At 45.3% G+C, this 25,566-nt stretch overlaps 2 protein-coding genes across 2 annotated transcripts; one reads left to right on the plus strand and one right to left on the minus strand.

The window, feature by feature from the left end:
* The first annotated feature begins 1,295 nt into the window (after positions 1-1,295).
* ipo4 (importin 4) lies at positions 1,296-12,619 on the plus strand. Its single transcript, XM_031584086.2, has 30 exons — positions 1,296-1,715; positions 2,079-2,165; positions 2,251-2,330; positions 2,428-2,469; positions 2,621-2,750; positions 3,057-3,236; positions 3,559-3,624; positions 3,717-3,818; positions 3,934-4,017; positions 4,184-4,339; positions 4,471-4,524; positions 4,637-4,746; positions 4,911-5,019; positions 5,502-5,631; positions 5,857-5,970; positions 6,085-6,198; positions 6,870-6,993; positions 7,178-7,289; positions 7,466-7,593; positions 7,687-7,764; positions 7,902-7,959; positions 8,225-8,330; positions 9,193-9,386; positions 9,697-9,750; positions 10,280-10,405; positions 10,763-10,989; positions 11,242-11,374; positions 11,674-11,778; positions 11,906-11,975; positions 12,086-12,619. Exons 1-30 carry the CDS (start codon positions 1,650-1,652, stop codon positions 12,214-12,216), a joined length of 3,270 nt encoding a protein of 1,089 aa, XP_031439946.1. The 5' UTR covers positions 1,296-1,649; the 3' UTR covers positions 12,217-12,619.
* A 362-nt stretch (positions 12,620-12,981) lies between these two features.
* On the minus strand, positions 12,982-15,906 carry si:ch211-196f5.2 (uncharacterized protein LOC556372 homolog). The gene is made up of 4 exons (XM_042710310.1): positions 15,871-15,906; positions 15,641-15,747; positions 15,055-15,296; positions 12,982-13,763 (listed from the first exon to the last, which is right to left on the minus strand). The coding sequence occupies exons 1-4, from the start codon at positions 15,904-15,906 to the stop codon at positions 13,651-13,653; spliced, it is 498 nt and encodes a 165-aa protein (XP_042566244.1). The 3' UTR covers positions 12,982-13,650.
* Positions 15,907-25,566: the final 9,660 nt, after the last annotated feature.

Raw genomic sequence — 25,566 nt, forward strand, 5'->3', positions numbered from 1 at the left:
TTATGAACACTGAAAGTACTTTAATTTGATATATACATTGTCTCTCTGAAATAGGAGATGCGCACTGAGTGACTGATTAGGTATTTTATTGTATGTTTTCATACTGTGAGGACGAGGGTATGTTTGTTTTGCTGTGATTTTGTCCCTTGTTTTCAAAGATGGTGTCATCTGATTGTGCATTTGACGCGTGCATAGGAACCTGGGGCAATGGCAACAGTAGCTATCCCGAACACCAGTTTTGCTCATTTTTGTCATTTGTTCTAACCTTTAATTTTTTATGTCTTGTGCTTTTTTTTGTTGTAACGACCAAATACGTAGTATTTTTTGAGTGGTCCATGCGCTATATCACTGTTTGATGACACCTCATTTGCATGGATATCTATTTCCTGATCGCTAAACTTTTGTTGCCTTTTCTGTCGGTCAGCGGTTCCATGATTCCATTCAATTGCGCTTCCATTCCTGAATACTTTCAGCTGTGAGCGCCACAAATTACAGAGGGTGGTGATAGTCGTTGATGACGTGATCAGCCGCAGGTTTGGTACATTCAATGAAGGGACAGCGTGCCTTTTCTGCAGGCTGACCAAGTCTCTTTTTGCGCTGCGCTCTCCAAAGTACGTAGTCGTACATCTGCCCTTATGAGTGTCGATTAAAAACGCACAGGTGATTATGGATAACAGAAATTGAAAGTGGAAAAAACTAAACAGGAATTCCCCTTAGGCTCTGTGATAACTCCCCACAGATCGTGTTGAATCAGAACCACACTGCCACCGGATTAAGCTCTCCCAGTTGCCTGTATGGTGTTATTTTAAGCAGGTCTGGCTGCAGCATGGCTGTGTGAGCTTGCCACAATTTGCATATGCATAACTCTGGACAACTATTCATTAGCATAAACAAAGCCTAGTATATGCATAGTAGTTATGGTGGAAAAGATATCAATACGTTTAGTAGCCAGTTAGTGGTCAGTAGATGGTATGCTCACAAGTTGGGATAATAACCAAAATAATAATAATACACAGCTATATATATTTTATAACAATAAAAAGAAACAGCATTCTGATTCCTGATCTTTAGGACCCAATGAGAAATTGTGCTTTTGTCCAGCATGACCCCATCAAGTTGTTTAGGTACCGGACTTTCACGACAAACCAGTATAATTTTATTAAAACATGCCCTCGTTTTTTGTATGTCATGGCAAGTCTTATTGTTTTAATAATCCATTTGTGAGCCCTCCGTTCCTTTGGCTGGCGCTATAAGCAGTGCAAACTAGCTGTAGTAACACTCATCAGTGCGGTCCCTTTAAGCAGCGCACGAGGATTCATCAGCGGTTCTGTCCCGCGTGGAACTCGTTGGAACAATCTAAGCCAAGAGCGACACTCAAATTTCAACCGCCGTCGGTTTGGGATCCACGGCAAATAATAATTTTTGATAAGAGAACATCTATTTCTGCACTGTCATACATCGCTGGCTTAATTCTTACAGGCAACGGGCGAAACACCCGTCCTCACCACGTTGACTTTGCCTGGACGGGTTGACAACTGTCATATAAGTTGTTGTCGCTATCTTGCCAGCGTGGAGCTGGCCTATTATTTTGGATAAAAACATCAACTTGGAAAGCTAACGTCAGTCTATCTAAATCTAAATCAGGGAAGATGACTGAGCAACTGGAACACATCCTATCGCAGCTTACGCAGCCTGACAATGCGATTATTCAGCAGGTAACCTAACTTAATTTCCACAGATTTCACTAAAGTTACCGGGCATTTGTGCTTTTGGACAATTGAAATCACTGGGTGATGTTGTCGATACAATTTTAGTTAGATCATAATTTGGTGTCATACCCATGCCGGTCAGCTGTTATCCTGGGTGGCTAGCTAACGTTGGCTACTGCTAGTTAGCTAGCCATACCCAAAGTCATGGGCCTGGCGATACCGAGGTTTCGTCATGACTCGGGATGGTGTTCGCCAAAAGTTACATCTAGTGCCCTAAATTGATCAACCTCGGCTTAATTCATATTAACATTTATGTATGCATTGGTTTCCATAGCGATACTAGCCTTAACTGTTGTTTAATTCCACCAGGCCACAGTACAGCTGAAACAAGCTTTCAAAGACCCTGCTATTATACCTGCGCTATGTGCGGTTATGACAGGTTCGCAGAACCCGCAGGTACGTCTAAAGCTACTGTTCACTAATCTATGGATCGGAGTCATCTTAAATTGGGAGTGACATCTGTTAAACGTTTGCCTCTTAGATCCGCCAGTCTGCAGCCGTTATGTTGAGAATGAGGGTTAAGAAGCACTGGAAGAAAATAAGTCCAGACCACAGGGAAAGGTTAGTATTCACACCAGCTTGATTTCCCCATCTACTGTCTTTGTTTGACGACACTCAGTGTTAATTTACATAATCTTTCATGTTTTTATTCTGTCAGTTTAAAAGCAGTGGTCCTTCAAGCTTTCCAAAACGAGACGGAGTAAGTTTCTGTTCTATTCTTCTTAAACTCAATTCAAATAATTGATTCTAGTCAAACACATACAATGACACAATATTTTTCAGTGTTTGCAGTCATTAAAACCTCTCCTGAGCGACCAAAATTCCTCTGATGTCCTCTGTCTCTTCTGCAGACACACAGTGCGTTACTCACTCTCTCAGCTCAGTGCTGTGATGGTCAAACATGAGACACCTGACCGCTGGCCAGCCCTGCTGACTCTGCTCAACGAGTCTACCCACAGCACCAACCCACAAGATAGACAGGTGTGGGCATTAGACAGCCAAGCTCACTACATAGCTGTTGCACACAATTATAATGCATGTTTTGCCCCTTACGCTATTTGTTTAGAATCATGGATTTTCAGTCCTTTACCAAGAAAAGTGATCTAAACTTATTGGCTTTCTGTTTGAAATATTAAAATTAATTTCAGTTACTCTGAAAGCTTTAACCCTTAACCTATATATGTGTTTGACTTTTGGGAGGGTCTCACGTCTGTGGTTTGGTATGCATAGAGAAGCCAGTGAGTACTTAAACTTCAAAGCACTTCTGGACACAATCTTTCTCCCCAGGTGGGTCTTCTACTGCTGAGCAAAGTGGTTGAGTCCAACCCAGAGCCCTTCAAGCCACACTACCGGCAGCTTCTGCAGTTGTTTGGCACTGTGCTGCAGGACCTGAACAACCCCACTGCCCTTTACTACTGCATCCTCACCATAACTGCCATCACAGCCTACACAGGCTCAGAGGAGATGGTGAGGGCAGTTCTGTCAGATCTGTAGTAGAATGGCCGTACACTCCATTTTTAGGACATTCCCATATAAACCACAATTTTGGAGCACCATTTTGGTTTTAAAGATATGGACATTTGTTCTATGTTTAAAAGCAAATGGTAAATTGCTAGTTTGTCATTCAAATGAGCTGGGTGGGTGTGGTTGCCCACTCCCTAGCCTTAGCATCTGTGTTGATGACATGTACACATTACATGCCTGTATGAAGAAATTGTTGATAGTCCACCTCTTTAGGCATATTTGTTACGTCTTTAAGTGTTAATTACTTATGTCTTTTGTCCTCCAGAACATTATGCGTTCCCTAGTCCCAAGACTGATCACTGCCCTGAAGCACCTAATCACAGCAGATGAGGTGAGGACAGTGTCAGCCACGTCTGGGAGCATTTGAAATGCTTTTGAGCTGAGTTGACTCTTCTCACCAGTGAATTTATCTCTCTGCCACAGAGCCAGGCCAGCGAGGCCATGGAAGTGCTGGATGAGCTAATGGAGAGTGAGGTGTCCATCATTGTCCCTCACCTTGCTGAGATAGTACGCTTCTGTCTGGAGGTGAGTGCAAAGAATGATGATGTAGGACGTCATGTTTGCTGCACAGAAAGGTTGAGGACTTGTTGTTCTCTTGTCTCAGTATGTATGTGACTGGATGTGTTTATGTTCCTTTAAGATCGGTGCAGATGCTTCACTCAGTGACTCCCTTCGGGTCAAGGCTCTCTCCTGCATCACTGTCCTGATTAGACTTAAGAGCAAGGTGAACCTGATACACTTGATTTCATTATGTGTTTATATATATATATATATATATGTCATGTGTGTTTATGTGTGTGTGTGTGTGTGTGTGTGTGTGTATATATATATATATATATTATATGTATAAAGACTCTTATTTATGTTTTTCAATCATTTTTCCTGTTCAGGCTGTGCTGAAGCAGAAGCTGTTGAACCCCATCCTCCAGACGGTGTTCCCTGTGCTGAGTGCAGCGCCTCCCCCTGGTGAGGAGGACCCGGAGGACGACGAGAATGGCAATGATGATAATGACGATAATGAGAATCCCAAGCACTTAGCTGCCCAGGTCAGAGATTAATATGCTGTTTAGTTGATGTCACAACCCTGTTTTAAAAGCTGGGGTTGGTGAATGCCAGTAGTTAAATCCACAGGAGACGGTCCAAAACGGCTTACTGTGTTTTTTCCTTCCCTGTGCAGGTCATCGACACCATGGCTCTCCATATGCCACCTGAGAAGCTTTTTCAGCAGCTGGTTGGTATTTTTGTCAACACTCACACTAATGTCTATATGCGACTAATTAATAATGCCTTCAGGAGCATGTGTTTGTCATCTTACCAGTGCTGTTTGTTTTTGTATGTTTTAGATGCCCCTTGCACAGGGTTGCCTGGCGAGTCAGAATCCCTACGAGCGGAAGGGAGGGCTCATGTGTCTGGCAGTCCTGGCTGAGGGCTGTGCTGACCACATCCGCACAAAGTGAGTTACTCCACACAAACAGACATAAGAACCGCCTTTATGACAGTGTGTGACTTTGTGCTAGGGAGAAAATGACCCCAGAGTATGTGAAAGATGTCCCTGATTACCACACCTGTCATTTACATGGGACTAGCGTCTTGAATGCTGTTGTATCTCTGTGCTAGACTGCTGTCCTCCATGCTGCAGACTGTTTGTCAGAGCCTCTCCGACAGCAACCAGGTGGTGCGTAGTGCAGGTCTGTTTGCCCTCGGCCAGTTCTCTGAGCACCTACAGGTGAGTTTCATGCACGCTCATCTCGCACTCTGAAGCACAGTATAGAAAGTACTGGGATGAACTTGAATTTTAGTCTGATGCGTTTTTTGTGGCAAATGACTCTAAATCACAATGAATGCCATTAGTGAGTGGTTACTAATATTTTGTACTAAAAATATTGCTTGCACTTGTGCTCTTATCTACACATTTCACTTTGTGTATGAGTAGATGTGTTCAGCTTACAGTGTATTTTAAGTGGGGGGGTGTGTTTGGTTTAAATGCAAATGAAAAAACCAGGAAGAAGTTGCAATAGTCATCATCTTGGAATTTAAAATTGGAACAGAATTCATGACTTTCAAAAGTCATGTAAAAGGTTTTAGAACTATCACTTTGGTAAAGTGTTGGTTCCTTGTGAATCCATGCACATAGGTCCTTGAAATTGATGTCCCTAAAAAAAGAGTGGGAACCTACCAAACATCTGTGTCTTTTGTGTCTCTTCTCAGCCTGAAGTTAGCAAGTACCATGCAGAGCTCATGCCACTTCTACTGGGCTACATGTCTGGCCTGAACCAGGCCAAGATCGGACACGTGACCAAGGCCTTCTACGCCCTGGAGAACTTTGTCGAGAATTTAGGTGAGCGTGTACCCTGACCAGACCTGCTTGGTTTCCCCCCACATGATGGGATGATATGCCCACCTGCCTTACTTACTCAGCTCATTTTTAGTCTTATTTGCTGTTCCATGTTCTTGTCTCTTCTTGCCTCACCTTTCATATTTTCTCATCTATCTGTCTCTGTCTGTCTCTCTCTCTCTCTCTCTCTCTCTCTCTCTCTCTCTCTCTCTCTCTCCATCTCTGTAGGTGATGATATCCAGCCCTATCTCCCAACTCTGATGGAGACGATGCTATCTGCTTTGAGTGGCTCTGAAAGTCTGAAGATAAAGGAGTTGGCTGTCAGTGCCATTGGAGCTATTGGTAATGAATATGCAGCCCCCATTATGCCATCATGCATTCCCTGGTCCAGTAGATTTGGCATCGATGTCTCATTGGTTATACAGCGTATCTAAGCCCGCCCATTTTGACTTTCAGCCAATGCTGCCAAAGAGCAGCTGGTGCCTTACTTCTCGCCTGTGATTGAGAGTCTCAAGGGTTTCCTGACTGACACCCGTGATGAGATGAGGGCCCTGCAGACACAAGCCCTGGGTAAGTCCATCTAGCTTGCACTTACATTTCACTGGTTTTGCTATTTATTCCGCTACTGTGGATATAATGTATGTTGCCTCAGCCTACCTGCATGGTTTATCAGAGTCCTACATGTAATACATGTTAATGATAATGAAATGTGCAGTATATTCATAGCAATCCATCTTTTTAGGATGACCTTTCCTGTAATTGTGTAATAAGAGAGGAACATTTGCACATAGTCTTTACTGAAATATACCAGGTTATGATCTTAGGTTAACTTTATTAAACTCGGTCATCTTTGGGTCATTCTAGCCTATTTTTAATGCCATTTACCTAGATTCTACACTAAAAGGACTTCTATGGCTAAAGTCCAAATGGCAATACCTCCATCGCTATCAGAGATGCGAGGAAAACACATAAATGCCTCCGTCATGTCCATGTCTCAGTTGGACATACACAAACCTTTGAAAGTGGGTTATTACAGACTATTGGAAAAGGTCACATTCTCCCTCTGCTTGAACTGAAGTGAACTATACAAGAGCCCCTTTCAGAACTTTCTCTGGCCTAGATTACCTGAGAGTTCATGGCAGAAGCCTCTCAATACTTCACAGAATTCCCTTTGCAGATAAGTAGATTTGAGCTGTTTGGTATATTGGCTCGGGAGGTAAGTGTCCCCCTCTCCCCTCCAGACACTCTCTCGGTGCTGGCCCGGACCATAGGGAAGGAGGTGTTCAGCCCCCTGGCTGCTGAGTGTGTGCAGCTGGGCCTGAATCTCACAGACGCCGTGGATGATCCCGACCTGCGCCGCTGCACGTAAGGACCAGAGCTGTCTGTCTGTGTGTCCATAATGGTGACAGTGGATCTGATAGCTGGTGTTTTTTTTTTTTTTCTTCTCTCATAGTAACTTGCATGGAATATTTCTCTTGCTGTTTCTTTATGTGTTTTTCTTTCTTTTTGATCTCTCTCTCTCTCTCTCTCTCTCTCTCTCTCTCTGCAGGTACAGCTTGTTCTCTGCCGTGTCCACAGTCAGCCCTGACTGTCTGGTTCCTCATCTGACTGCCATCTCCACAGTGATGCTGCTGTCACTCAAGTCAACCGAGGGAGTTACGGTCAGTGCCAATGTGGAGGACTTCGCTCCGCCGGTCATTACAGTGGCGGCGTGATTTCGGTTCCTGAAAAAGAACCTTTCTTCTCCCTGTGTGTTGGAACATAGCGGCCATCTTTGTCAGTGATGCACTCCTGTAGGTGATGTCCTGCTGATTCCTGTTCTCTTGTCCTTCTTTAGGCCCACCTAGAGGAGGACAAGCAGTTTGTCCTTTTAGATGACGACGATGATGAGGAAGAGGAGGGAGCAGGTGACACCATTTTGGAAGAGGATGGAGATAACGATGTAACTGTGCCGGATGTTGCTGGGTAAGCTCTTACACCCCCCACCCACCCTCTCTCTGCCCTCCCAATAATGTGTTGTGTTGCATAACTCTAATAAGCACATGTATGGCTCCCCAGGTTCAGTGTGGAAAACGCTTACATTGATGAGAAGGAGGATGCCTGTGACGCCCTGGGAGAGATTGCCTTCAACACAGGGTGAGGAGCACACACACACACACACACACACACACTTCTTTAGCTCAGTCCACAAAATCAATAATCTAAAAGACCCACATTTACACACAAACACAGATGCCTAATTACTGACATGTTTCCCTCCTTGTGTCTCTCAGAGTTGCCTTTCAACCATTCCTGGAGTCCAGCTTCCAGCAGGTCTTTGATCTGCGTGATGTAAGTCACTCGCAGATGTGTGTGTGTGTGTGTGTGTGTGTGTGTGTGTGTGTGTTATAAGTGTGTATGTGGTGTGCTGCTGGGCCTCTGAGTTCTACTCAGATTTGAGCAGGTTTATCTATGAAACCTTTTACAAAACCACTACTATTGGAACTGAGGTTTTCTTTACATTTAGGATTGGAAACTAAACTTGTGAGATGTAGTCAAATGGGCTAACCTTTGCCTATGTGTGTGTTGACGTGGACATTCGTCTGCTCTCCTGTAGTTCCCCCATGAGGACGTGCGGCGGGCAGCCTTTGGAGCCCTGGGTCAGTTCTGCCGGGCTCAGCACAAAGTATGGCAGGCCAACCCTACCGAGGAAAATCACCAGGGTAACGAGCACACTCATAAACCATAAACATACACACTCACTTTTTTACACACACACATTCCACACATCCACACATGTATGCACACTCTCTCTTTCTTTTGTTCTCTCCTCTCCTTTGTACACCTCCCCTTCTCCTCCTCCTCCTCTTTAATATTCTCTCTCATTTCTTCTCTCTCTATTCCCCCCGCTTTCATCTTCTCTGACCCCCATTCTCAGACAGGAACAGGTTCTTAATGAAACCACGGCAGTAAGCATTTTTATAGAAAAGATCACAGCTCCCTTTGAACACTGACACCAGCAATGGAAGGAAAGATGTTAAGCCAAACTAATTTTTTTTCCAGCAAAGCTTTAGATTTAAGTGCCCTATATCATAATATATCACAGCGTAGCATTTTCAGCAGTGATTTTGTAACAGGGTTTGAGGAGCTAACTTTATATTTAGCAGGCCTGTGTGTTTGTCCTGTTGTATATTTCCAGCAGGCTTTTGATGAGCAGGCTCTACCGGGCCTGTCTTTCCATTCTTGTTCCTATTTGTTATGTGGGGTGTTAAATCACAGGTGGGTGTTGGCTTGGCTGGTCAGCGTGCACTGAATTGATCTGAGCTGTAACCGCACTACTTTATGCTGCTCTACTCTGCTACCACTTCATATCAATGTCTGTCCAATTCATTCAGTCATGTCAATTTTCTCCTTCAGACATTTTGTATTGGGTTCATCTGTATGGACTGTGTATGCACGTCATCTCCCCACATTCTCTCTCTCCTTCGCTTCAAGACAGACTTAAGCCAGACTCCGATCCGTGTAAAATCTGGGCATTTGTGCGCGCTCCGTGCTTAGCTTTTTGTCTCTCGTCTCTCTCCGTAGCGCTGCATAAGCTGCTGGGTGTGGTGATGCCGTGCTTCCTGGAGGCAGTGCGTGCGGAGCGCGAGCGGCAGGTTGTGATGGGCGTGCTGGAGGCCATGAACAGCGTGGTGAAGACCTGCCAGGGGGAGGCGGTGCAGGTCCCGGGCAGGCTGGCCGAGATCAGCCACGCCATCAGAGACGTGCTGAAGAAGAAGGTGAGGCCTGCAGCTGCTGTGTCAGTGTTTGGGCAGTAGATGTTACTTAGACAGGGTGCATAGTAGTGATGGGGGGGGGAAAAGGTATCGGTCCAGATTTGTGTCTGAAGGTTGACATCTGCTTCATCTCGGTACACTGAATTGATTGTTCATTGTTCATTGTTGTTGAAAATATTCCTTTTATTGCAGTAATATCTCTATACTGGTAATGTGTCTAGTTTTCACCATCTCCCTCCCCAACTCTCTCTCTTCCTGTCTCTCTCCCTCTCTCTTCTGCCCCCTTTCTCTCCCTACCTCGGTCATCCACCAGACGGTGTGCCAGGATGGTGGTGGTGGCGACGGTGATGATGATGACGAACAGCAGGTGATTCGTTTTTAGAGCCAGAGTCCCTGTAGACTTAAGTCATTAGTGTCATTAGTCTGTGTTTACACAGTTAAGGCACTTAATTGGAAAATGAGTGCATGATGCAGATTTCTGTTTGAATAGTACTGTGTGTCATGACTCGGTGTCTGCACCAAACTGATGTGCTTTAGTGGCTGCTAGAGAACGATGAAAAGCCTCTTCAGTGTGCTAATAAAAGGGCCGTTGGATGCTTTGGACATTTTCCTTTTCTGTTCAAGGTCTCAGATCCCTTAAAGCTACAGTATGTCGTTTTGTCATCAAAAATGATGATTTTACTTAAAAGCTTGAGTTACTGTGTTTTTTTGGATCATGCATATATTATTGTGACTCTACAATCACGTGGTTATTTTGTCAGCAATGAATTGTATGGACTGCACTTTTGAGCCCATGTTGTCTGTGCTAACTAAGGACACTGCATGACCTGTGGAGCTGCTAGCCTGTTAGCATTAGCCTGACTCTCTAACCCCCCCTTTCCCCCCCATGCCCCCAGGCGGAGTTCGATGCCATGCTGCAGGAGTTTGCCGGAGAGGGCATCCCTCTGCTGGCATCAGCTGTGCCTGCTGAAACCTTCCTGCCCTACCTGAACGAGCTGCTGCCCCTCATCATGAACAAGGCGGTGAGTGGCAACCCCTTCACCCCGGGGCCATTGCTATGATGGCTGCCCACCACAATGCCTGTCTGCATGTATGCCAGAACAGAACACATTCTAATCACATGTAGTGCAGTAGACAACCACTAATCAATGTGGATATTTCTATTTACTCATTTAGCAGATATGCCAGTGCAAGAAAAATGTCCTTACATGGATCTGTGGTACAGAATCTTGTCAAATAAATGTAAACACTAAACCGAATGAAAGAACCACAAAACTTGATGTACATTTCTGGACAGTATATCAGCACTGACAACAACATTGTAGCTTCTGACGAGTTATTGGACACCCACATGACTTTGGTTTTGCTCCTCCACACAGAAATCCACGTGCACGGTGGCCGACCGCTCCTTCTCCGTGGGGACGCTCGGGGAGACTCTGCACGCGCTCTCTAAGGTGCAGGGCGGCACGGGCGTGGCCGGACGGCTGTCCAATCGGCTGCTGCCTGTGCTGGTGACCGGGGTGAAGGACCAAGACCCTGAGGTGCGCAACAACAGCGTGTACGGACTGGGAGTTCTTGCCCAGGCCGCTGGACCCATTGTCGTCTCGTATCCTTTAACGTGTGTGTGTGTGTGTGTGTGTTTGTGCTGTTGTAACTCCACACATCCACGTTCATATTCGTTCTTGTGCCATTGTATGCTTAAATGAGCATTGGCAGAGTAGAGTATTTGTATTACGCTTTAATTGTGTATTACTTCAATGAGTTTATATTTGCTGCCTAGTGTATTAACATGGACGTGTGTGTTTGTGTCCATGTGTGTAATGCATGTGTTAGTAGTTTTCCTTTACCCCAGCCTCAGTGACTACCCCATGATGCTGTCTCTCTTCTCCAACCTGCTGGCCAAGGAGTCGGACCGCAGGGTCATTGACAACCTGTGTGCTGCCCTGTGCAGGATGATCATGACTAACATGGAGAGTGTGCCAGTGGATCAGGTACTGCCTGACGGTTCTCACTCCGAAGGCCGTGTGTGTGTGTGTGTGTGTGTGTGTGTGTGTGCGCGTGTGTGTCTCTGTGTGTGTCAAGAACACTGCAGCAGTGCTCCCTATTCTATCATTACAGAACCATTACAGTACTGTACAGTTCTTCCTGTCAGTTCAGTTATCCACTTTTTGTTATGTGTTTTTACTTTGGGAGATATACAACTCATACACTACTAGACCTCTACAGTTTGAAATGTGAGTTGCACAGATCCTGCCCTTGTGTCACCACTTCCTCTCTAACTTTCTCTTAGGTCTTCCCTGCCCTCATAGCACAACTTCCCCTGAAGGAGGACCTGGAGGAGAACAAGACCATCTATCAGTGCCTGGCCTTTTTGTACTCTCACAACCCTGCACTGGTACGCTCCCAGTTTCCCTCCCTATGCATTTGAAGTGTAAATATCATTTAATGGTATCTGTGGGGTCTGTCTTTTCCCATGCTCACTACGCTGTGGAGATGTTTAATGAAATGACATTTGTTAATAGGTTGTAAGCCAACTGAAGGCCATTGTAGCTGCTTCCAACCATGTTTTGGGAAGTAAGGACCTAGACGAAGGTAAGTGAGCTCTGGAGACCATCATGTCCATTCTAGAGATGCGTGCATTCTGCCTGTGTGTTTGATTTTTGTATTTTGCCCTTTTGTAACATCAGCCATCTTTTTTGTAGAAACCCAGAATACAATGCTTCTGCTGCTTAGAGACGTCGCCCAGCGACACGCTCAGGAGTTTCAGGGTGCGTTGATGTCACTTCCTGCGGAGCAGAGGACCAAGATGACTACAGCTGTCACACAATCATAGCCCCTCCCACCAGGCCTTCCATTCTGAATTGAAAACTAGCCAAATTTGTTATAGAATTTTTTACTATATATGACATCAAACATCAGAAGACAAATATATACATATTTCAGAACTTAACACTTAAACTCAATTACACCATCAATGTCTGGAATATTCTTTTAATTTATAGTTTACCCGGTCATATGTTCATTGTTACTATTTTACTTTTGTGTTAAGTTATGTTCTCAGTTACCAGTTTTGAAGTGCATTCTTATTGTTATTTTGTTCTTTTTTTTCAATTTTAATTTAGTGACCTCTAGTCTTTTATCAATTTGTTTCCCTCTCCACAATTCCATGATATTCTGGCTTGGCTAGTTTATGTGTGAAGCTATGAATTTATCACTCTATAAAGGCTTTGCAGAGATTTGTCTTCTTTGCGTACTTTTCCCCCCTTCTCCACCATTTACACCTTTTCCTCAGAAATCTAGACACTGTCATATTTTATTTCTAAAGGCTTATTTCTCAACTGTCTCGTTTTATATTATTGGACAGAAAAACTACACACTCAGTAACAGCGTCATCATTTTTATTAGATGGAACACAATACAATTCAGCTCGGTATTCAACACTGGTGGGGAAAATCATGTATTTGGGTGCACTCCCCTCCATTTTCTTTTTAGTCATTTGACTCATTGGTGCAGTTCATTCACACCCACTGTCCATCACAATATGAGTCAAATTAGCTCTTTGCTCTAGCACTCAGTTATAAATCATTGTCTGTATGTGTCATAAAATACAGGGTTCCCACGGACATGGAAATCCTGGAAGAGTCATGGGATTTTAAAATCCCATTTTCCAGCCCTGGAAAACTCATGAAAGGCTGCAAATCCATTGAAAGTTTGAAATGAAATTTGATTTGGTAGTATGTAGGTCTAATGACAATTACCTATGTTATTGTAGTCTTCTATGGAGAATGGTTGATTGTGTGGATATCTGCAGTCTGATAGTTTCCACCTGAATTGACATAGGCTAACTAGCCTATTTGAGAAGTAAAAAACCTTTACCCACCATTTTCTTTCAGTACTCAGGCCCTTAACCTGTGGGGTAAAGTACAGTTTTGTGGAATTGGACATTTCATTAAGGGTCTTTGAGAAGTCATGGAAAAGTTTTGAAATGTCAATGAAAATGGGTGGGGACCCTGAAAATACTACTGACAGCCTGTCTGAACATCTTCACACAAGAAACAGAAGCATTCAGAACTAGGCCCTTAAATCCTGATAATGGTCTACACTTAAAGTCTTTATTGGCACATTAAGCAGAGTGAAGTAACGCTGCCTTTAAGCCCTTGCACTAGAGCACAAACACCTGCTGTCACTTCAGTGGGTAAGGTCTGCCTGTTAAAGATCTTGAAGCCAAACTAAAGCTATTGACTTGTGCTTTTCAACTCTTGCTGCTTCATTCCTCCACGGGAAGCTTGCTGTTGCTGTCCTGGGTCTTTGCCTGGGAGAGGGCGTCGATGTTCAAGGGCAGAGTCATCTCCACTGGCGCAAATTCATTCTCCTTCAGCGCTCCAGACGCTAAGAAGCAATCAAACATTCAGCACTTAAAAACACATTCTAGAACAGTACCAAAAAAAGTGCTAATCAGAAAACGCCCAGCATCAAACACTCAGTGTAGTCTACTCTAGAACAGTAGTAACAAAGAGTTGTATCGTTTCTACGAGACCAGAGTTCAGCGGTATGGTTCCATAGCGGAGCTGGTGCTGAGTGGACAAATACCACACATTCTCACTGACTCAGCCCGACAGTGCACTGGTGTGAGAGTAGGACAGAGATGGGAGCAGTCCAGCACTGTGCTCTGACCGAGAGGCTATAAATCATAGGATAGCGCTGAGGTCATTCTTATCGGCCGCTGAAGAATGAGTGTCTGGCACGGGGCAGAAATCCTCAGTGGCGTGAGAATTAAGACGAGCTGAACATTTTTTCTATTGCCTAATGAGGGAGAGGTCAAATGAGACATGATTCATTTTCCTCCAGGGTGCCATCTCTGGAATGTGATGGGGCCTGTTGAATACCGTCATTGGAACTTCATCATAGTGGAAGAAGTAGGCTGACTGACCATATTAGTGACAAAAAGAAATCAATCTTTGAAAACAGTGGGAGGTCTTTTCTACACTCTTAACAGTGAGTCTACACACTTAACAGAGTCCACAGTGACATATTCTATGAATAAACACTTTCAGCTGCACCCCTCCAGCTTGTTTGCGTAGAAATATGAGTCTGTGAAGTACGAGTGCCACAGTTTTTTTTACCCTCTCTTTGCTGGAGGCAGGGAGGAGGAGACCGACAACAATGCACTGCTGGATCCATTAGGATGAAGGAGAAATGAAAGATGGTATTTGATCTGAGGTCTGAGAAAGAAATTCTACTCTCTAGTAGTGGATTACTGACTCAGTAGAAGCACGAGTGTATACTATGTGGATTGGTTAAACGGCACTGCTCATGGACCAGGAACAATGAACACTGATGTACACAGGCTGGCCCTTCTAAACATTCAGACAAGTGGTGTTAAAAAAAGAGAGAATGAAGGAATTTCAGTGCCAGGTACTTAAAGTAAAACAAATACGTCTCTATTTCATCCAGAAATCATCTGGATCAGGTCAGTCTTAGTTGTCCTCAGTTCAAATACCAAAAGCAACAAAAGGAATGTTTACCAACTGGTTTACTGTACCTGACATCTCACTATGAATGCAGTAAGCCAAACTCTGTCATCACTAAGAACTAACTAACTAGCAGGCCCACATGACCATGGGCATAACTCTGCTGCAGGTAGACAGGTAGGTGGTAGTTCTCCGCTCACCTGGCTCTTTGTCTGTGTGAGTGTGTCTCCAGGGTGTGATGTCCACGCCGCTGCGGGTGAAGGAGCGATCTGTGTGGGACTCTGTGCTGTAGAGGACCTCCTGGCTCTTGTTGTCCCCCGGGTGCTTGGCCTTCACACGGACCTCCAGCAGGGTGATCTCCTTCTCCTTCACCTTGCCCGACTTGGTTCTCACCTGGGTGCGCTTGGAGTCCACCCATACCACTCGCTCCTTGACTGCTGACCTACACACACACACACACACACACACAGTCACACACACACACATGATTGCATGCTTAGGTCATTTCTAATCCCTGCTAATATTGACCACATATTTCACAGTGCCAGAGCACAGCATCAATCATCATAAAGCTCTTTGCCAGCCTCGATTTCCAACTCTGTGTGATGTGATTTTCCCTCTCCAGAATCAAACTCATGGAGCTGGTTGATTCCAGGTGATCTGGTTGATCACCAGACTAACATATTCAGGGTCCACCGATCCTCACTCAGTTACAAGTTCATACCACCAATACCACTACATCTGTACACATGTACTGCAGTCATTTTAGAAATTAAGAGCACCTACTCTTCAATGCCCAGGCCGGCGAGGGTGGTGTCCAGGAATGGGAAGGCCTGATCTGGGCTGAGGATGTCAATGGGCAGGGAGACGCACATGGGCACATCCCAGAGGAGCTGGGAGAGTTTGGATGTGGTGGTTGGGCCCCCTGTCTCCCCATTCACCTGCTGCTGCTGCTGCTGATGCTGATGATGCTGCTGCTGCTGCTGATGCTGAGGCTGATGCTGAGTCTGCCCCACCTGCTGCTCCTGCAGCTCTGTCTCCTGGCCCGCCATCTTGCCTGGTTACTCAGACAACCGAAACGAAAGCAAACGATGACTTCTCAGGTCCTCTGCTTCCTTTCCTGTTTGCTCTACCCTCTCGCTTTCTGCTCGGGTTCAGGAAGTCTCTCGTTCTCTCTGTCCGATGAAGCTTTTCTGTGATAGGGCTTCCAGCCTCAGTTTTGAGTTAATCTATCCCTTGGGGTTCAACAGTCTTCTGCAAGTCTCAAATGTTGCGCTGGAGACAAACTGCTGGTCAGTGGAGGATATTAAAGAGATCTGAGCCTCTCCTCTTTGGGCGTCTGTGTGTTGTGGGCGTGAGGATGTGATCTCTCTCTTTTCCTCTCTGTCTCTCTCGGTGCTATGATGAGCTCAGAAATATTCTCCCCCTCTCGACTTTTTAAATACTCGCAGTGACGGTGTGTTATGTGGCGCCGGGCCGTGAAGTTTATTAGGCTGTCAGGGCACTGACAAACGGCCTTGTGTTTTTGAAATGGCGAGAGAATCCTCCTCGGCCACACTCTGTCCCCCTGCTTGAGGGCTCTCCCTGAGTCAACACGGGGCCATGGGAGTCCTGGGAGGCCCTCTGAGTGCGTGTTTATGTGTAAGAGGTCATTGCTCTGGTGTTCTGAGCATAAATCAAGACAGTGTTCATTTTCTTGTGGAAAATTAGGTATGACAGCACCTCTGGTAGGGTTTGCGTGTATACAAGGGTTGGTCCATCTCATGATGGGATAGAATGTATATCAAAATTCTTCATTCGACATTTTACACCAGAATCTGTTGTGGTGCAGTTTTTCTTCCAGCTGAGATGTTAAAAAGTTTTTATCATCAAAAGCATCATAAAATTATATGTTTTGCACTATCCACACCAGCAGCACAAGATCACTTTCCTCCTGGACACCGACACTGTCAAAATCATTGCACTCTGTACAATAGGATCAGACCCTTTCCTGTATCTGGAAACACTGAATATGTTCTCCCTATGTGTATGTATATGTGATTTATGCATGTATGTCGGTGAGGTGTATAAATGTATATTTGTATAAGCTACTGGATGACCTAAATTTCCCTTGGGATTAATAAAGTATCCATCTATCTATCTATCTATCTAAAATGTAATACTTAGGTTACAGTTGTAAGTACCCGCAAAAGAGATCAGGTCACTAAAGGCCAGTGGATAATTTATACAAACCAATTTGTACAGGCCAATTGCTTATCTATACACATGATTTGTGGTAATTAAACATGGTGCATTCATCATTCATACATGCAGCAAAATAGTTAAGACTCACATAAAAATTTAGACCCCAACTGCTTATTCCTCATCTTTTCCCTCTCTCCTTCAGTCTCTCTATCTTTCCTTAGCTCTGTCTCTTTCTGACAGCCGTGTCTGAGAGGTGATTGATTTATTGATATCTCACAGCAAGGCGTCACATTTATAAAAGCAGCAAAAACACTGCTCATTCCCATAACTCTTAACAGCCTGAACATGCCTTGTGTCCATCTACAGAAGGGCCTTGCGTTATGTTCCTGTTTATTGCAACGCATACCCTCTAACTGTGGTAAATAACTGTCTCTCGACATTGTGTAGATATGCTGACCGCACTGTGCCACATACCTGCACGTCTCAGCAAAGATGCATCTCCATGGAGACCAATATGCATTAAACACTGACCCTCGACCATCAGTGTTGTTCCAGTATTTATTCGAATCTTTGATCGCATGGTCCAACCAAAACAAGTCACATTCCACAGGCAATTATGAAAGATTCTTGAGCAAAGCATGAGAAGAATAGCACAAACAGATCAATCAGAACTCAATAATAATCAGGTCAAGAAACACTCATAAATCAAAGCAATGCACCAGTAAAGGTACCAGTCTTACATAACTTAGACCCGCACCTGCTATAACGTACATCAGCCTTACAGTAATCATTAATTACACCCAATCAATCAAACCTCTGCACCTTGTCTTCACAAGGATTTAGTCCAGAGACGTCTTCCAGCTCTGGCCAGTCCCAGTGCCAGCTTGAGCTCTGGCCTGCCCCCGGCTGTGCTTCTGGGACCGGGGCTGTGTGATGCCAATATCTGGTGCCAACGCGGATGCCATTGCCAGGGCCTGATGTCAGTCTCTGACGTCTGATGGAGCACAGCCCAAGATGCCACACCGGAGTGACAGACAAGCACCTCTCTGTGTTTACGTATGTGCTCTAAAATAAATGCATGAGCATGTTCTCAGCCTGGGTGTGTTGTGGCGTGTGTTTACATGAAAATACACACTGAACAAACATATTTTTGCGAAATTAAACATTTACATTGGTTCATTTCACAAAGACATTTATCAAAAGAAGCTTTCAGTAAAGGCCTATATTTCAACAGTACATGTGCTCTTAGGAACACAAACCCATGACCTTGGTGTGGCTAACACCTTGCTTTATCAGATCAGATAGAGTACCACAACCTAACACTATGCACAGCCCTGTCCTCAGCCTGTGTGTGTGTGTGTGTGTGTGTGTGTGTGTGTGTGTGTGTGTGTGTTTGTCTGTCTGTGAGTACAGCCATGGGGGTTCAGAAAGCTGTCTGATGTCACTAAGCTTATCTAAAAAGCAGTGTGTCCTTTCCACTCATTGTTTATTGCGAAGCTATGCAACATTTCTGTGCTGTGCTGTAACTCTGCTCCTCGCTCACCACAGTTTAATTGACTAAGGCCACTCAGGCATGGAATCTGTTGTGGTTTCTGCCAACCTGGCACAACGGCAGCCGGGCTGAGGGGACAGAGGTCAGACAGAGGACACAGGGCGCAGAATCATCCACTGGGTCCGCACTCGGCAACAGATTAGGCTGACCTCAACAGAGAGGTCAACATGGGCAACATGCATTTTCACTTGGGCTGCTCAGCTGTAAAAGGGTAGGGGTATTTCAACATTTAACGCTAATTCCAAATTTTTTCCTCATGCAAATGATTTTATGATTTTAGATAGATTGCATGCTTAAGCCAATGTTGAGCTCTGTTCAATAATGTCTCCTGCCTGAGATCGAGAATAATAGATCAAAAGTTGTCTCTTAATTTGAATACAAAACATGGATTAGCTTCAAAAAAGAGATCTTAATTTTTGTTCTCATTAATTCAAGAAATTGAGTTCTGAACTTGAACTGTTGAAAACTTCAGAAATAATGTTTTGACTGAACATTAATCAAAAAGGATTCAAAAGGAGATAAAACATAGTACACATCATTTCCCCGAATAGAACAATCTTCTTTTGTGGCTAATGCCATTTTGACACTAATGCCTATTCTGGTGTCTGTAACTTAGGCCTGATTCAAAGACTCAACAGTCACAGACGTCTTCAGAGGCACAATTTTCAGTGGAGAGACTTTACACGTGACATTGATCAAAGGGAAGACTCTCTCGGTAAACGTGTGTGTGAGAGTGTGTAGAAGTAGGTCATTTTCAGGGTCAGAGAAGGACACCTTTCCTGCGTCCCAGTCAAGCTGCACTCTGATCCTCTGGGGTTTCTGTGTCACGGTGAGGAGCTCGGGCACACCTGATATGGACCCGGCCAGGTACTCCCCGTTGTAGTACCAGAACCGCCAAAGACCGGTTCTGGAGGAGATGTTTCCTTTCCTCAGTGCAGACTCCGCCATCACACCCACGGCCCAGTCAGTGCTCTCACCCACCTTAATGTCCCAGCTGTGACTGCCTGAGTTAAAGCCTTCAGATCCCAGGACTACAGCGCTGGCATCAAACCTCTCTGGGTTAGGAGGGACCTGGAGAGAGTCTTCACTAATCCTGACAGTGGTCAAGTTACTAGACAGAGACAAGCGACAGTGGGCAGAGTTGGGGACGAGAATCACAGGAGCTGGAAGTGAAATGAAACAGATATAACTGTTTATACTGAAAGATATTAGATTACTTTCGTTTAAAAAGACACTCGAAGTAATGCACTATCCAATATTGCTGCACAATACTGAGCGTATATGCATCGTATACCATCACCATAACCACATACTTGTTGAAAGAGTGTTAGTCTGTGAGAGAGAGATGTTGGGTGGGGGGCTGGATATCTTTCTGCACCACATGTCTCTTAGTGTAACTATATATTTGTATTAACTTCTGTCATGAAAGAGTCATGTGTCATGAGTACCCACTATATTGGACAATGCTCTGCATCTTCTCCCAGACTCTGAACTTCAGGTTGCCCAGGTGCTTTGCCACCTGGATCAGTGTTCCAGAAGCCTGCTCTGGAGCCGGTGGTGTGTACTGGACTCTGGAATAACATTGAGGTGTCAGTGCTGCTGCTGTTGGTGTTGGATCAGAACCATGGAGAAGAGAGACAGAGGGTAGCACGTTTAATGACTCACCTTTCTGCTGTGCTCTTGTAGTTCTGTGAAATAAAGTCAGAAAGTAAATAGGGATTCATTGTTATGATAATGCACCTACATCCAACTACGGTAATGTTAAGTCAATCGGAGCGTAATTATAATCGTGGTCAAATAGTGTTTTTCTTCTTCCTCTTCCGCTTTTTTCCCACACATTTTTGGTCAACAATATCATATACTGTACTTAGACTTCACCAGTCCATGTGAAGCTTGGTGTGGTTGTAGCCCCACATGGGTGATATGGACTACAGGGTTGGCGACCCAAGGTGTGTGTTTCCCTTGGTGCTAGCGGCCTGTGGAGTGGGGTAGGGCCAAAGCACTTTTTAGGCAATAGATCAAAAATTCTCAAATTTTCATGGCAAGCTGGTCTCTAGGAGGTGCATCACCCTGACTAATTTTGATTCATTAGTGAAGTGGCGCCACCTAGTGAATACTATAATATCTAATACTACTAATATCACTACCACATTCATTGTACCATAGGGGGCGCTGCAACTCACACAGTATCTCAAGACCCACTTCAGCTAACATTTTGAAATTTGGTGTGCTTAAACTTTGCTACATTTGCACAAATCTCCCAAAGTTCCATTGCATTGGTTCACTCAACAGATTTAAATTCAGCATTCAGTACATGCATGTGTGAATGGCCAATCTTAATTCAATCTTTAAGCTCATTCATAATGGCATATAGAGGCTATTTACCTTATTCCAAAAAAATCAGCCATGTTGCTACAACAAGCTACAACAAGCTGCAACATGTTCTCCTCGGTTTCTCTGATGTAGTTGGGTCTATCTTCAAAATGCATTTGGTCTTAAAATCCTTAAGTCCTCTTGCTCCTGTTGGAGTGGTCAAATCCTTAAGTCCTCTTGCTCCTGTTGGAGTGGTCAAATCCTTAAGTCCTCTTGCTCCTGTTGGAGTGGTCAAATCATTCTTGGGGCAGTTTGCACCTCTGCTTGGCCCCCAGTGATCGCTTCTTGCGGTTATATTTAAACATATTATTATTATTATGATTGAGTATACCCCTGTCCTGTTAGAAATGTCGATACTTGTACGCCTATATGTAGCATTTACTCAACATTTATGCCGCCTGCCGCCTGCCGCCTGCCGCCTGGGCATACAGAAGACACGCACCACACCGTTACGGCCTCAAAGTGACGGGCTTGTGGAGAGGCTTCACCGCACACTGGGTCAGCAGCTGGCCATACTGACATCAGAGCATCAGCGAGACTGGGATGAGCATCTGCCGCTGGTGCTCATGGCGTGCCGGTCTGCAGTCCAGGAGTTGACCACTTGTTCCCCAGCACTCCTCATGCTAGGGAGGGAGCTCCGCACACCAGCAGAGCTGGCCTTTGGGCGGCCTCCAGACGCCCCGGTGGTTCCCCCAGGCCCTGAATATGCTAGGAGGCTCCAGGACAGGCTTGAGTCTGCCCATGCGTTTGCCCGGGTGCATCAGGAAAGTGCTGGTGCAAGGCAAAAGCGCAATTATGACGTGCGGGCACAGGGTAGGCATTTCCAGGCTGGAGAGCTTGTTTGGGTGTACAACCCACAAAGAAAAAAGGGCCGGTGTCCAAAGCTCGACAGTCAGTGGGTGGGGCCCTGCAGGGTGTTGGAGCGGATGGGGGAGGTGGTGTATCGGGTGCAGCTACCGCCACAAGGACGGAAGGTTGCACTGCACAGAGACAGACTGGCCCCCTATCAAGGCAATGCCTTGCCCCAGGTTCCAGGTACCCCACGCACCCAACCCCAACCCCCTGCACTACACACACAAACACCGCACCCCCCACAGCCAGTGCCTGATGGGGGTGACCCTGACTCTGTTCCTGTGGCCCCCTGGTCTCAGCCCACTTCCCCTGCCCCTGGGTTAAGCCTGTTACCCCCCGTCTCACGTCCACAAAGGGCTAGGAGACAGCCCCAGCGTTATGCAGACTTTGTTTGTTCCCTCGTGGACGAGAAACTTTGTAGTGGGGGGGTAATGTAGCGACCTGTATGTGTTGATGTGTTAATGTTAATGTTCATTGTGATGTCTGTGTGCCTGTGTGCCTGTGTCCTTGCTCTCTGTCAGCCGCGGCAGCTCATGTGTGGGTTGCTTTGCGCTGCGGGGGGCTGGCAGAGTAGCCGGGGGGCGGGGACACCTGGATAAGATAACGTGTTTCTTGTTGTTGAGCCTCTTCGTGCTCGCGGTTTATTGATAAGCAGTCACAGTGATTTAAGTTCCCATGGATGTTAAGCAATAAAGTCATCATTTACAGAAACTCCTTTCTGAGTAGTGCCTGAGATTGCTACAGTATGTATCTCTTTATTTCTCGGTTCCAGACAGTTTTACAAAATCAAAATCAAACGTCCTGTATGAATAATTGCATGCTGAAAACTCAAGAAAAACAAGACTTGTGGATTTACTTGAAATTCATCATCTTTATTCTGCAAAGACAAGTGTTAGCTAGCTGTCTAGTCCTGCAAGGTAGCAAACGCAGTACGAAGAAAGCATACAGAGAGAGAGGGCAATAGGGCCGGACAGCAATTTTTTCATGTCCCACCCCAGGAATTACTCTCTGAAATTTTACCATGTTTTGCCCCCCCCTACAAATAAATGGGATCTCCGCCCCTGGGTGTCAGTTAGGTGAAAGATTTGGAGAAAGCAGTGCATGTTGTGGGTGAATGGGTTGGGTAGACTATGGGATGCTGTATACACGTGTGTCTGTTTGTGGTTCTTGGCCAAATGGAGTGGGTGGTTCTAGCCCTCCACAGGGATAGCAGCTGACTAAACCATAGAAGCCCACGGGACTGTTTGAATCATCTCTCAGTCTGGAGGACCTGACTGCGCTGAAGGCTCCCCTTGACATCCCAATCCCTGACCCAGCCAAAGAGGAACTCAAGAGGAAGAAGAAAGAGGAGGTGACTTGTGAGATGTAGCCTGGTAGAATGGGGTTGCAGGCACGAACACACGACGCAGGAGACAGTGGCTTCCATAAAAATAGCTAGATTTATTTACAATGGGTTTTTTTAAAAACCCCAAAACATACAAACACAAACTGAACACACTAAAGCCTATACTAGACAAGGTACACCTCTGAGCATTCAGGTTTTGTCTAGTACCTTGTCCAAGCTCCATCCAGCATGTTCAGTCTGTCCTTCTCCCTCATGAAACAATGAGGTGCACCTTAAGTAAGGCCACCTTGGTCCAATTAAAAGGTAATTGGACCCCTCTACAGGGGTGGGGGAATCCGGACCCAACCATTTAAGTAGGGGAGTCCAGTCCTTCTTCCCTCATGGACCACAGTGAGAAGGGGGAGGGACTTCACCTTTTCACATGACTGAAAATCTGAATTCAATTAGGAGATTTGAACCACACGTGCTTTTGATAAGATGAATCCAAGTAGAGAAAGACGGACATGTACAGTGACAAATTTGATTTTTTAAATGCATATTTGGATTTTAGCAAAACGCTTTTGTACTGCTTATTATGGAGCACAACATTTAGTTTAACATTTAGGTAAATACAATTGTGTTCCTATGTGTGTAAAGACACACATTTTTCTCATCCTTTATTTCTTGATTTCAATCTCCCTTTTAGTCTTTCAGCAGGAATAACCTCATCGAAGATTGCGTTATAAAAGCATTCATCTGTGTCCATTCTTCTTCACCTGTCTTTTTTTGTACGTTTTTCTTGGGTTAGTCTAGAGCTGGGAGCCCCTGGACAGCACCAGCTTAGTTCCTTTCTGAACCATCCCAGGAAGAGAACTCTCTGGGTCAAGCAGCCTAGAGCTCCCCCTATCAGCTGGGAGGGGAACTGCGGAAAATAGGCCAGCCTGCAGAAAAGCAGGGAAAAACAGTCACAGCAGGGAGAAGCCGAGAAGGAACAGCAGCCTGAGTGGAGTCCTTGTGGAACGAATGCACTGCCTGAACACGACTCTCAGTTTTCATATGTTCCCACGTCTATATCCAAAATCCACGCCCTGGGGGGAAGTTTGATTTATTGCCTGACGATAAATAACCCGCCCGTTGCGGAATAGACCGCCAAACTGGGGCCCAAAGACACATACATGCTGATTTCACCACAGGCGATTACACACAACCTCTTTCCAAACAGACTGCTTTTACATGTGAAGTTAAGATGTCAAGGGAACTATAATACATTTTCAATGGCTGGTATAGGATGTAGTGTGGTCCTTGAGGGACAGGCATATGGAATTGCTTTTCAACATCAATTATATTCTCCCCTCTTTCGTAATGTGTTGCTATTGTTTCCACTATAGCATGTGTGTACAGTGGCAATCTGCTGGAAGTCTGCTTTCCTGAAGTCCAGCAAAAAAAAGAACAGAAATGTAACCTGAGGGACAATGATCCAGCTGACCTCGTTCATCATCAGCTCACCAGCAGAGATGAGTGGCTGTCTATGCTGCTGTTTCAGTCTCCCAGGTGAGGGATGTGACAGCCTGGACGGATGATTTCATGACTCATGTCAATGTGTGTGTGTGTGTGAGTGGTGAGTGGAGGTTGTCATTTTCATAGTAAGGCAGGAGTGCAGGTTGTGTTGTGTTGGTGTTGAAGGCTATGGGAGGCAGTGTATTGTGTGTGTGTTTGTGGTTCTGACCTGACCCTACCTCAGCAGCACAGCCAGTGAGGGCGCATGTGTGTGTGTGTGTGTGTGTGGCCCGAGCGGAGTCTGGATGTGCACGTTTGGAGGGCAGATGGCAGCGACCACATGACTCCCTCCCTGCTGTCTGAACAGCCACTCTCCCAAATGCCTACTCAACTGCTACCTGAAGTCCAACCTGGAAAAGCTCAGCTGCTAGTGCCTCACTCACTACTCAGGGCTTCTTAGAGATGCCTTCTTAAACACCAGCCTTAAACAGGTCACCCAGTTGGTCCACGGCTCAGGTCCACATGAAGACTGATATTACATTCAAGTGACATAAATGAGCTGAGAGTATTTGCTGTGTCATGCGTCACCAGACACGACCTCTGACTGACTGGAGATCCACGTGCTGCACTGAACTAAGAGCCCTGTACCACTCGACACACACGCTGTTTCCATTCACCGTACAATGCCACTGAAGACTGAGCTGGGGGGCAATAGGCTGGCTTCTCAACAGGTGCTGATTGCCAGGAAACCCCATGCCTGTCCTCTACCGCCAACTAGAGGTTAACTATGGTAGAACAGGGTCTCACCATTCTCAATCTGTGAGGTCATATGGTGAGGTGATGGGTCAAGTGGACATGACATCAAGTCATCAGTAAGCATAAGTATTACTTTAAATGCAACATGACTGGAGCATTTTAAACATTTCTTTA

This window comes from Clupea harengus, chromosome 17, assembly GCF_900700415.2.
Source record: "Clupea harengus chromosome 17, Ch_v2.0.2, whole genome shotgun sequence".
NCBI classification, from domain to species: Eukaryota; Metazoa; Chordata; class Actinopteri; order Clupeiformes; family Clupeidae; genus Clupea; species Clupea harengus.